Source organism: Bubalus bubalis, chromosome 3 (assembly GCF_019923935.1).
Source record: "Bubalus bubalis isolate 160015118507 breed Murrah chromosome 3, NDDB_SH_1, whole genome shotgun sequence".
Classification (NCBI taxonomy): Eukaryota; Metazoa; Chordata; class Mammalia; order Artiodactyla; family Bovidae; genus Bubalus; species Bubalus bubalis.
Genome location: NC_059159.1, coordinates 16,938,885 through 16,952,171, shown reverse-complemented (window position 1 = coordinate 16,952,171; position 13,287 = coordinate 16,938,885). Strand labels below are relative to the sequence as shown.

Genomic DNA, 13,287 nt, shown 5'->3' with positions numbered 1-13,287 from the left:
AATTCGCACTTCCCAATATTACATCTCTAAAGCATATTTAACATAAGGTCTTTTTAAAGAACAAAACATAACTTACAATTAAAAGCCTATTCTATCCCGAAATATCACTCTCAAGTCACTTTTAAAAAATGTTGATTCCTTCCTCTTCCTAGACTCTTAAATCTAAGCAATTGCCATATTCAATAAATTCTTCTCTCTCCTTCTTCTACTAGGCCTACTGCAACGTGGCCCTCATTTCATTTGTCATGAAGGCACAGAGTTAGATCCTAGCTATAACAACAATGCTGAATAGGATTTCTGCCTCCACCTCTATAATCCAGGAGCTGGCAGACTTCTGTATAGGGCCAGATAGTAAAAATGTCAGACTTTGCAGAATATAAAGTCTCTGTTTCAATTACTCAATTCTGCCACTGTGTAACCAAAGTAGCCATAGATGGTATACAAATGAAGAAGCATGACTGTGTTCCAATAAAACTTTATTTATAAAAACTAACCTCAAGCCACTACAAGCTAATTTGCTGACCCATATTAATCCAACCAACTAACATCAACTTCCACCACAGACCATGTGATTGATCAAGATGTCCCTTTTCTCACAAATACTCCTTGGCCTAATACACAAATGCTTCTGAATAGGTGTAATCTTCCTTACCTGTAGTTGTATTTCCTTTCCCCCACCCTATACTACAACTGGCTTCCCTGGTGGTTCAAAGGGTAAAGTGTCTGCCTGCAATGCAGGAGACCTGGGTTCGATCCCTGGGTCAGGAAGATCCCCTGGAGAAGGAAATGGCAACCCACTCCAGTATTCTTGCCTGGAGAATCCCACGGACAGAGAAGCCTGGTAGACTCCAGTCCATGGGATCGCCAAGAGTTGGACACGACTGAACGACTTCACTTCACTTCACCCTATACTACAAACAAATTGATTTCCACCTTCCCTGATGTGGCTCCTTACATGCCCCCAATTCCAAGCTTTTGCTAATCCTGTACGCAGAATCTTCCTCCTTTTGCTCTCTCCCTCTAGAACCCCTAACACCCTCCTTTGTTCTCCCCACCCCAATCTAGATCTAAATCCTATCTATCCTCCCAAATGTCCTCTTCCATGTACCAATAAACTCTTCCTCAGCAGAACTTCCATGGCACTTTATACCTTTTCTGACAGTGATTGCTTTGTATCTTATACAACATGATTTATGTAATACCTTAGCTCTGCTAAGCCTGTGGATCTATTATTTATGACTCATGTCTGCACCTCCCATAGTACTGAATACTTTACACTCAACAAATATAAGAAATTATTACTATTTCAAGAAAATATCTCTACAATTAAAATCTTTCACATAACACAGTGTTTTTAAGGTAATACGCCTAAGGCCCTCTTGTTCTGTATTAATAAACAAAAACTCATGACACTGGCTCAACAGATGATGCCTTCAAAAATCACCCTCTATCTCATTACTCAGAAGGCAGCATGATAAAGTGCAGAGTCAAAAAGGCCCGGATTCAAATTCTGGTTCTGCCACTGTCGTTGAGTCTGTTTCTTCCTTTGTAACACACAGGCATACCTCATTTAATTGACTTTCACAGATTTTGTGTTTTTACAAATTGAAGGTCCTGTGGCAACCCTGCTGCTACTGATAAGTCGCTTCAGTCGTGTCGGACTCTGTGTGATCCCATAGACGGCAGCCCACCAGGCTCTTCCGTCCCTGGGATTCTCCAGGCAAGAACACTGGAGTGGGGTTGCCATTTCCTTCTCCAACGCATGCTTCAGTAGTGTCTGACTCTATGCAACCCTACGGACAGCAGCCCACCAGGCTCCTCTGTCCACAGGATTCTCTAGGCAAGAATACTGGAGTGGGTTGCCATTTCCTTCTCCAAAGTTGACATTTACCAGTATCATTTATTCACTTGTGTTTCTCTGTCACATTTTGGTAATTCCCACAATCCTTCAAACTTTTCATTACTTCTGCATTTTTAACGGTGATCTGTAATCAGTGATCTTTGATGCTACTATTGCAAAAAAGATTACAACTCCCTGAAGGCTTAGATTATGGTTAACATTTTTTAACAATAAAGTATTTTTCAATTAAAGTATGTACATTTTTTAGGCATAATGCTATTGCACATTTAATAGACTACAATAGCATACGCTTTTATGTACAATAGGAAAACAAAAAATTCATGTGACTCACTTTATTGTGATATTCCCTTTATTGTAGTGGTCTGGAACCAAACCTGAAATATCTCAAAGGGATTCCACATGTACCTACGGAGTCTGGGAATGACTATGAGCACATAGCAGGCACCCAGTAAATTAATATGCATTAGAACTTTGATGTAAATTTACAAGCACTTGTCTAAGTTAACTGCAAGGTCCCTTGTAGTCTGTCGGCAAAAACTGTTGAACATAATCTGTGCTGAGCAATATGAATATAAAGAAGACATGGGTGGTCCCTTATCAAAAAAATTCAGCCTGGTTGAGATTCTTTTCCAAATAAGTAGCACAACACATTGAGTGCTAACTTTCCACTAAATTCAAAATAACTGAAAGCTGAAGATTATTTCAAAATTATTTTAGGCATGAAGTTAAACATTAACAATAGTGTTGCTGCTGCTAAGTCGCTTCAGTAGTGTCTGACTCTGTGCGACCCCATGGACTGCAGCCCACCAGGCTCCCCCGTCCCTGGGATTCTCCAGGCAAGAACGCTGGACTGGGTTGCCATTTCCTTCTTCAATGCATGAAAGTAAGAAGTGAAAATGAAGTCGCTAAGTCGTGTCCGACTCTTAGTGACCCCATGGATTGCAGCCCACCAGGCTCTTCCATCCATGGGATTTTCCAGGCAAGAGTACTGGAGTGGGGTGCCATTGCATTCTCCGAACAATAGTGTTATAATCAAGTTAAGTTCATGTCAAATTGAAATTACAATGTCAAGCTTCTTCCAAGAGCCTACAGGGCCTCTGATTTTATCTCCTGACACTCATCCTACACCTGGATAACCATACATACTCCTGCCACCTGGCTTTCCTACTTAAAATTCACCAAGCCTAGCTCAGTCCCACCTTGGGGGCCTTTGTACTTGTTCACTGGGAACACTATTCTTCAAGATCGTCATAGGACTACCCCTCTCACTTCATTTAGATCTCAGAGATGCCTTCCCCACCACTCTATTTAAAATAGCCACCTCCCTCAGCCAACTATCACTTTCAATCTCCCTATACTGCTGTTATTTCTCATTTTAGCAACAGTTAAGTGACCTTGGATCATTTACTCATCACCTTCCTTCCACATTAGGATAAAATCTCTTGGAAACAGAAATTTTATATTGGCAGCTATATCCCAAGCAACTACAAGAGAGCCTGGAAAATACTGAGTACCTGATATACATTTGTTATTTGTTAAATGAATGACATGTTTATGAGTGATGATATATATTCCTTCATCATTACAAATTACCTAACTTCTTACATTCAACTGGCTCCAATTAAATCTAGCAAGTAAAGGCTACTTCTAGGACAGGGTTTCTTAATTTGAGGCTTCCAGAAGTCATTATACCCATTTTTCTGGAAAGAATGTCTATAGTTTGTTTTGTTTTGTTTTTTAAAGGGTCCCTAAATCACAAAAACATCCTAGAAGCAGAGACTCACAACTTTGGTTACACCACAGAATCTCCTGGAGAATTTTGAAAATACAGATGCCTAAATTTCATCCTAGAGATTGTTTTACTTGGTCTGGAGTACAACCTTAACATCAGGATTTTTTTTTTTTAGTTACCCAGGTGATTATAGTATATAGCAAAAGTCGAGAATCATGCCCACCTTGGAAGGAAAATATGTTAAATAGATCAGACTTCTTAATAATCACTTATACATGGAAAGAAATAAAATTTTAAAGCTAAGAATAAAGAATTAGCATCTTTTGGCAAACAGACCAATATACAAGTGCCTAAGTAATTCTATACGACAAACATTTTAAAGATTATATGTCTACCTCTACTTAAATACTCATTTGATACTGGTATTTTAGAACTTACTCCCAGATCACAATCATTTTTCATTTAAAACACTCCCATTTCATACAAAAGTTCAGTTGTTAATAATTTACTAGATTACAAATGGACAGAGGAGCCTGGTAGGCTGCAGTCCATGGGGTCACACAGAGTCGGACACGACTGAGCGACTTCACTTTCACTTTTCACTTTCATGCACTGGAGAAGGAAATGGCAACCCACTCCAGTGTTCTTGCCTGGAGAATCCCAGGGACGGGGAAGCCTGGTGGGCTGCTGTCTATGGGGTCGCACAGAGTCGGACACGACTCAAGTGACTTAGCAGCAGTAGCAGATTACAAAATCTAAACACACCAAGAGAACAACAAAATACTCTTCAAAGACCAATCAAGGGCTACATTACGACTATGAAGTCTTTGGTAGTTCTATTGCTAAAAACTTCCTGGAAGCAATGTATGTCACCAATTAAAGTCCTCAGCCTCAACTATTATACAGAATGACAGAGGGTTTAGTGAAACTAATACTGACAACACACACAAAAGGAGAAAGAGGGGGGATTTCAGAAATTTATTTAGATCATGCCAAAAAGGATTTGAAAAGAGCAGGTGTCAGAATGACACAGGTGGTGGGTCTTTTTTTTTTGTAAGTCCAGCAAACAAACATCATGTAATGAGCCAATTCATGTTACCAATCTAGAGTATCATCGGTTATTGGTTTTTACATTCTCACCCAAGTAGCCCCCTTTAAAAAAGTGATTGGCAGGGTAAGAGACCAAAGCAGCAAAATGCTAAATATTTGTTTAAAAACAAACTAAATCCAGAGATGCTAAAGTCCCCTGTGATAAATCATTTTTAAATGTTAGGATACTTAGAACCTCTAAGGAACTCATGCCACCTACCCATCTGTCTGGACTCTGGACTTTTATAGAGATATTTGCTGACACAGAAGCACCAGGCCATGAGCCCACCTGACACAGAACAACAGAAACTTAAAGCAAGCTTTTAAATCTACAAGGGCTTTGGGAAAGAAAGTCGGACTCCTAACTAGGAAGTCTTCCTGGCTTACTACTTGGTCATACTGCAATTTTATCCTAAGCATTACTCACTTTCCTTGTCAAGTAAGTGAAGTAAATTTAATGAGAAAGTTCAAACAAAGAGACACATGCAGGTACACAACTCGCCAGCCCATTTTAGTTGAGACTGGAGAGCGATGGAGCTTGAAATGTATAGGAAACATGAATAAATGTAAAGCTATCAGACATGGAAAGTTCCTCTTTAAATTTCTTTTCTACAAAGATAGGCACAGGGACAGCTTTAGTTTGCAAAGTCATTTTACTCTACATAAAACAGTGTTCCCTTATTATTAACTTTCTCTTTTATCATGAGCCTATGCAAATAAATGTTCTGGGATTAACAAGCAAATAGATAAATGAAGACACAGAAACACATTCCCAAAATGTGGGCTGGAAATGAAACAAAGCAGCACAGGATATGAACTGAACTCCACTGGCTATTTACAAAAAGTTTTCATATACACGAGTCTCACTTGACAGGAAAAGAACATTCGTAATAGAGAAGGACAAGACTACATGAAATGGCTATCTGGAAACACAGGAGTTGAAGACCTCATGAAACATCAAGAGACCAGGTTGTTTATTCAGTAGTAGGTTAGCAACCCAGAAAGCTTGCAATCCACTCACTCCTCTTAATACTAATACAAGAAAAAAGAAAATTATCAGTGCTAAGGAGAGAAGCTAAGAAAATTGGATCCAAAAGGAACGATAAGGTGGGGAGAAACCCAGCCCCAGGAATTATCTGCCCAAGTCAGCAAAGGTCAGAGGACAAAAAAGGCTGACCAGTAAAACAGAATGTTTCATGAACTTAAACGTCAGATGACTCAACAGGCAAAGGCTTTAAAGAGAGAACTCTCTCTTTAGCAACTGCTTCAAATGCCATATTTATCTTACGGCCAGATATTACTGCATCATCTGTCCCCTCTAAATCAGATGCAGCATTTTGAAATCAGCCCCAATAGATCTTTCTGTGTTGTTGGGTGTTGTCATTATAGACATGCCTGAACTGGCTAAGTCTGCTCCTGCCCCTAAAAAGGGCTCTAAAAAAGCTGTGACCAAGGCCCAGAAGAAGGACGGCAAGAAGCGCAAGCGCAGCCGCAAGGAGAGCTACTCCGTGTACGTGTACAAGGTGCTGAAGCAAGTCCATCCAGACACCGGCATCTCATCCAAGGCCATGGGCATCATGAACTCCTTCGTCAACGACATTTTTGAGCGCATCACTGGCGAGGCATCGAGCCTGGCGCATTACAACAAGTACTTGACTATCACATCCAGGGAGATCCAGACCGCCGGGCGCTTGATGCTACCTGGGGAGCTGGCCAAGCACGCCGTGTCCGAGGGCACTAAGGTTGTCACCAAGTATACCAGCTCCAAGTAAATATAATATGCCTAGCTGGTGTTAACGGAGAAGGCAATGGCATCCCACTCCAGTACTCTTGCCTGGAAAATCCCATGGACGGAGGGCCTGGTGGGCTGTAGTCCATGGGGTCACTAAGAGTTGGACACGACTGAGCGACTTCACTTTCACTACCCTTAACTCTGAAGTAGAGGGGAATGAGGCTAACTGGACAAAAGGATATCCTGTTGTTGTTGTTTTTTTTTTGAGGGGGGAGGAAGGTATAAAATAGTGAAGAGGAAGAGAAAAGTAGGGGAAAAAACGGGGGTGGGGGGGATTGAAAGAACAAAGCGATGGTTCACAACCTACCTCAACTGAGAAAGTCTGACTGGCATAATATATCCATGTTTGAATCAAAGGCAACTGGAAATGGGGGAGGGGAGCTAACTGATTCTGATTCTTAGGTACACATTCCTCCTGACTGTCCTTAGAGAACTTCTCCTTTAAAGGTACAGTTTGACTCATCAGTGTCCATCTTCACTGCAAAACCTTAAACACTACCCAAATACAGATAAAGTTATATTCTCTTCTTAGGACTGGTGACAAAGAAATATGAGGGTGGGATGACGGAAAGGAGTAAATGGTAAGGGAAGGAAATCAGTCGAGCTATAAGTATTATATGGTTTCTAAGATGCCTTCTCAAGAGTTTACCTCAATTTTAGTTTTTTCATTGATAAGTAGACACAACTGGAGAATGTTATATAAAGTGAAATAAAGGGCATTCTTCACATTCAGGAATGACATTAGTGCCCTTTCCTCTCCAAGGAGACATAAGGAAGACTAACCCAGAGGTTCTCCGCCAAGGGTGATTTTGTACCCCCAGGACACATGTGGCAATGTCGTTATTTGGTCATCACAGCAGGTGGGGAGAGTGGCTTTTGGTAGGTAGAGACCAGAGATGCTGTTAAACATCCTACAATGGACAGGGCAGCCCCTCACAACAAAGAGCTATCTGGCTCAAAATAGCAATAGGGTGAATGATGGGAAACACCTAAACAGACTCATATCTGGAAAAACCACACAAATAGGAGGGAAAGAGAGTCTGTAGTTCCTACAGTCTGTAAGAAGCCTATTTAGAAGGCAGTTTAAAAACAATCCTATCTTATGCCAGCTATTACTCAAATTACAAATGTCAGGGGAAAGAAAAAACATGTAAATGCCAGAAAAAATCTTTTGTCTTCTCAAGTATTTAAAAATGTAGGTAAAGTATCACTGAGAACCTATTATATTCATTTTTCTAAATAACAGTATTAACAGTCAAACTTGATGATAAACCAGAACACTCGTTTATCAATGACAACAGACTAAAGAGACCAACTCTTAGAAAGCAGGGGGGCGGGGGGGGGCTAGAGGGGGGGTAGGGGGAGTATCCATCTAAATGATATCCCTTGGTCACAGAACCCAATTTAAAAGAAAGAACACAATGTACAAAAGGACTCGCTACACAGAAAAACTCACCATAGTGTTAGACAATGGATACACACTCAAAATCTAAATATCAGTACTATTATTTATGTGCCAGGCACTGAAATAGGACATAAGATAGAAGAAATAATGTATGTAAAAAGCCCAAGAAAAACCCCATTAGGTAAGTGTTACTTTAATAAGTTTGACATTACAGAAGAAACTAAGGTGCAACAATCACAGGGCTGCTGCTGCTGTTAAGTCGCTTCAGTCGTGTCCGACTCCGTGCGACCCCATAGACGGCAGCCCACCAGGCTCCCCGGTCCCTGGGATTCTCCAGGCAGGAACACTGGAGTGGGCTGCCACTGCCTTCTCCAATCACAGGGTTAGCAGTCAGAAATACTACAGCTCTCTAAAGCTTCCTTCACCCACAGTGCGATGCCGAACGCAATGAAAACCTGAGGTAAATACAACTTTGATGGAGAGGTATGAATCTAGTAAAAATAATCATGACTACTTATTTATATCCAGAAGTTTACATTTAAACTCAAACTAATATATACTTTTCAAATACCCATAAAAGGATTAACGGCAGACCCTGTAATGGGTCTCAAATTCAAAAATCAGAAAGCACACGGGCCACATTCTTTAACACAATGCAACAAAACTAGAAAAAAAAATTTAAAGGGCTGCATTAAAAAAAAAAAAAGACTGGAAAATTGAACACATCTTTCTAAATAATTACACTGAAGAGAAACTAAAATTGCTCTATTTTACAAAATAATAATAAAGCTGTGACAAACCAAACTCTCAGAATTTAGCCAAAGAACTAACTCAGAGAAAATGTTAGAGACTTAAATGCTAATTTAAGAAAATAAGGCAGAATGAAAATAAATGACCTAAAACTTAAGCTTTTTTAGAATCCAAAGAAAGAAGTGAATGTAAAAACAAAAGGAAATAGAAGAGCTTACTGATAAACCAGAAAACTGGATGCAAAAAGAAGAAAAAAATAGATCTGAGTTAAAGCAATACAAATAATAATCTATGGGAAGATTTTAAGACATTACTAGGCAGAATTTCATACCAACAAATTGAAAATTTAGGCAAAATGAGTGATTTTCAGGGAAAATATACAGCTAAAATTTGGTCTTGAAAGAGATTAAAAAGCTTCCATAAACGAACAACCACAGAAGAAATTTAAAATATAAGCAAAGACCTATCCATAAGTATAACAGCCAACTAATTCAAGATATTTAACAGTCAAGTTCTATCAAAAAACATTAGTGAGTGAACAGATCATCCTTGTCAAAGGATCTGACAGCGTGAAAAAGTAAACTATATGTCATTCCAAGTTACAAATGTGGAGGGAAAGCAAGCCCCCTCTTCAAACAAACAAATCATAATACTTAATGAATCCCATTTGACATATGCTAAAATAATAATCCAGGTCATCCAGATAGTCAATAACTGATAATATTTGGCCTCAGAACATTCCCAGCTGGAATATATACTCAAGAGACAGCATAGATTTTTGTCTTTTTGGTTCACTGCTCTATCTCAGGGCTTTGAAGAGCCCCTGGCAAATACTAGGCACACAATAAACATTTGCTAAATGAATTCAAGGGTCAGTCAACATCAGGAAATCATTTAAAAGCTCTAAAAGAAAAATATATATTTATATATATATAAAACTACTGCCACAGATACTAAAGAGGCATTGGTAGTATTTAATAGTTGTAACAAAAATCCTTATTGCATTAGAAATTAAAAGAACCTAACAAAAGAGAATTATCACAAACCCATAGCACAAATCACATACACTCAATGACAAAACATAAATTCTCTAATAATAAAGTCGGGACGCAGAAAAAAAAGTCCCTATACCTCCAGTACTACCCAACCATGTACTGGAGGGGTCTAGTTTATGCAACTGGACAAGAAAAAGAAACACAAAATAACTTGAAAAGAGAAAACAAAAATGTCATCATCGAGCTTCTAAGTGACTACTCACCTAGTAAAATCAAATAGAAAGAACTGAAAGAATTGCTAAAAGGAGTAATTCTGTAAGGTAGCCAGACAAAGAAACAAAATCTAACATATATAAGGAGTTTGCCCACCTAACCAACAAGAAATAAGCTCATGCCTAACAGCATTAAAATCCCTAAAGTACATAGAAATAAACACAACTGAAAACATGCAAGACCTATAGAAAGCAAAGTTATAAATTTTAACTTCATAGAGAAAAATATCACAACTTTAGGAGACTTAATGTTGCCAAGATGTCATATCTCCAAATTAACGTACAGTCACAATCCACCTGGCAACATGATTTAAAGGAAGTTGATAAACTGATGTAAAATTCATATGGAAGAAGATGATAAACATGGATAGTGCCCTCACAAATACATGTAATTTGTGTGGTTATTCCATCATATATTTAAACCTATGGCAAATAATGTATATTATAGATAGTATGCAGAATAACACTGTGTCACGTAAGCCTTTGGTAATTCAGTGTGATACTAATACAGGTACTGACACTGGACACAGAAAACAGAAGACAACACGCTAACAGACATTTATATGAATTTAGTTTACAATCACAGCAGGATTTCTAAAAGAATGGTTTTACTCAATATACTGGTTAGGGACAACTTGTTATTCATGGTGGGGCTGGGAGTGGTGGTGGTAAAGGGGTTCAAGTCTTACTTCAAACCACACACAAAAAAGAGCTGCATAGACAACAGACTGGTGGTTGCCAGAGGCAGGTGGTGGGGGTTTAAGTAAACTGGATAAAAGGAATCAAAAGGTACAAGTTTCTAGTTATAAAATAAGTTATGGGGGTGTAATGTACAGCACTGGCAACTATAGTTATTAATACTGTATTACACATTTGAAAATTGCTAAGATAGTAAATCTTAAAAGTTCTCATTACAAGAAACAAAACTGTGTAACTATGGAGATAGATGTTAACCAGACTTACTGTGGTGATCATTTCACAACACCTACAAATTGAATCATATTCTACACCTTAAACTATATAATGTATACCAGTGCACGCATGGACTGTAGCCCACCAGGCTCCTCTGCCCATGGAATTTTCCAGGCAAGAATATTAGAGTGGGTTGCCATTTCTTCCTTCAGGGGATCTTCCTGACCAGGGAGCAAAGCTGTGTCTCTGTCTCTCCTGCATTGGCAGACATATTCTTTACCACTGCGCCACCTGCCTTGATTTTTAAAATTTTAATAAAAAAAACTTTAAGAGATAAACATAAAAGCTAAACACAGATGCTCCTCTTAGGGAAACTCTTCTCCAACAAAAGACCTTTCATTTCGAATAATTTCATTTCTTTCCCTCCCGAAACACTGACAATCTCTTCTTGCCTCTGTGAGTTACATCAATATTCAGCCAATTTTCAAGGGTCAAAATCCAGTCACTTCATCAAGTTTCCTAAAGTGTGTAATCAGTGAAGTATGTTAGATTTGGAGTAAGAACTCTAGCAGAACCCTGACTCTTGTCCTAATAATCTTTAGCACAGTCATTTGATCTCTTTTTCCCTAGGTATCTTATTTGTAGATAACAAATCTGTGCTCCTCTCCAAAGTCTCTGTTTCATTAATCTTGCATCTGGACCTTTCTTTTCATTCCATATTCATAACCCTGGTTCAGAAGACTTACAGCTAGGCTACTGGCTTTTAAGTCTTGCCCTATACTACACCTCCACATCCACTCTCAAAGACACCTTTATGAGAGCACTTTAATCATGCCTTTCATTCTACGTTAGTGATTCTCCACTGTTCTTAGGATAAAATCAAAATGTACTAGTTTGGTATTCAAAAGCTATGTGACCCCAACTTTCTCTTCCAACCTCATTTTCTGCTTTTTGAACCTTTTATCTCTGGCAGACAGCTCTCTTCCTTGTTACCCAACACAACTTCCTCCATCTTGAGGCTCCTCATCCTTGAACCTGAAACATCCTATTTCCTCTTGGAAACCTAAGTGCCCATTCTTGATCCCAACTAAAACTTCATTTCTTCTCAGGTCTTCTGACCACCTTACTTATTATAAGCCCAGAGTGATCTCCCTCCTTTCTCCTACATTTTAGCATTTAGTGCCAGTTCCGTGTATCTAGTCCTGAGCAAACACTGTGTAATTCTAACACTTCCTCTTCTACTTAAACATGGGAGGGTGGGGGCAGTCGGTCACGTAAATTATTTCTTGAAGACAGAAATCAAGTTCCTAATTCTACTTCAGTACTTGTTCTTCTATCAGAGAAGTATTTCCTTGCCCTTTGGGGATAAGGTTTACCTTGATGATACACAATACTGAAAGGCCATTCTCCAAATAACTAAAAGTTAACTTGAGATTTTTTATATTTAATTATCCTTTGCTCAGAGAATTCTGGTTCTCCTTTTCTGGAACTGCCACAGGGACATTTAGGACACTTCTGTTGTCGAGATGACTGACATAACTTGTTTCTACTCAGATGATCAACTCTGGTTAACTCTTCTGATCACTACTGAAGGACTCTCTTAAAGGACTATAAACTGTAGCTCCTTGAAGGCTGGCCTACTATGAAACATCCAAGGGCAGTACTATTTTTTTATCGTTCCATTAAGTCTGTCAGCCAATCTTACTGTTCATGGATGAAATTAAGTAAATTTATCTCATCTGGGAAGGTCATCACACTATTTAGGGAAAACCATGGAATTATAAACAATCTAACACTGCTGCAGACATTAATGCCTCTATTTATATGTCACCATCTTGAATGCACACTTCTCAACTCTTGGGTCTGAGACCTACTTATTAACAGTAAGAGCAAATCAAGAGAATTTTCATTTGAGAGAACAATTAGCACACCAAACTTGCTGCAAAGACAAAGTTAGCCTTTCCACTTGAAGCAAACTGAGTCGGAAGCAAGCCTCATTCTGTTTTCACTTTTACAAAGAGAAGATTGGCCTGTCTTCAGCCTTGTGAATAAAGATCTTACAAAATTCACTAGACACAGGGTGTGCTCAAAGAATACTTGCGGAAAAATACGCTGGGGAAGTGCCAATTTACAAAGAAAAACATTTTCACCCAGTTGGAAATCTAGAGAAATGGGTTACAGCAACCCAGCTGAAAACTCTAAAGATCTGCAGAAAAATATCCCTGATCTTTTCATTCTAAGTAAAGCTCTATGAAAAGCAACTAAATTAATCAATGAAGGATTCAACTATTTTAAATTTTATGCATCTAAAGAACAGTAATCGAAATTCTGCCTGTGATATGTGGCCGTGTGAAAAGGCAACAAGTCTATCTCTTCTATACAAACAAATTTTACAATCTGTAATAGTTTTTAAACAATTGTTTCTGAGAAAGAAACAGGGACAAGAGAACTTTTTATTGTTTTGCTTATTTTAGGGGAC

At 38.8% G+C, this 13,287-nt stretch overlaps 2 protein-coding genes across 6 annotated transcripts in view; one reads left to right on the top strand and one right to left on the bottom strand.

Annotated features, from left to right (window-relative positions):
• Positions 1 to 13,287, bottom strand: part of KANSL1 (KAT8 regulatory NSL complex subunit 1) — a 171,923-nt gene that overhangs the window by 100,120 nt on the left and 58,516 nt on the right. The gene's annotated exons all lie outside the window — the stretch shown is intronic.
• Positions 6,047 to 6,454, top strand: LOC112583653 (histone H2B type 1-L-like). The gene has a single exon (XM_025279911.2). It carries the CDS (start codon positions 6,074 to 6,076, stop codon positions 6,452 to 6,454), a length of 381 nt encoding a protein of 126 aa, XP_025135696.1. The 5' UTR covers positions 6,047 to 6,073.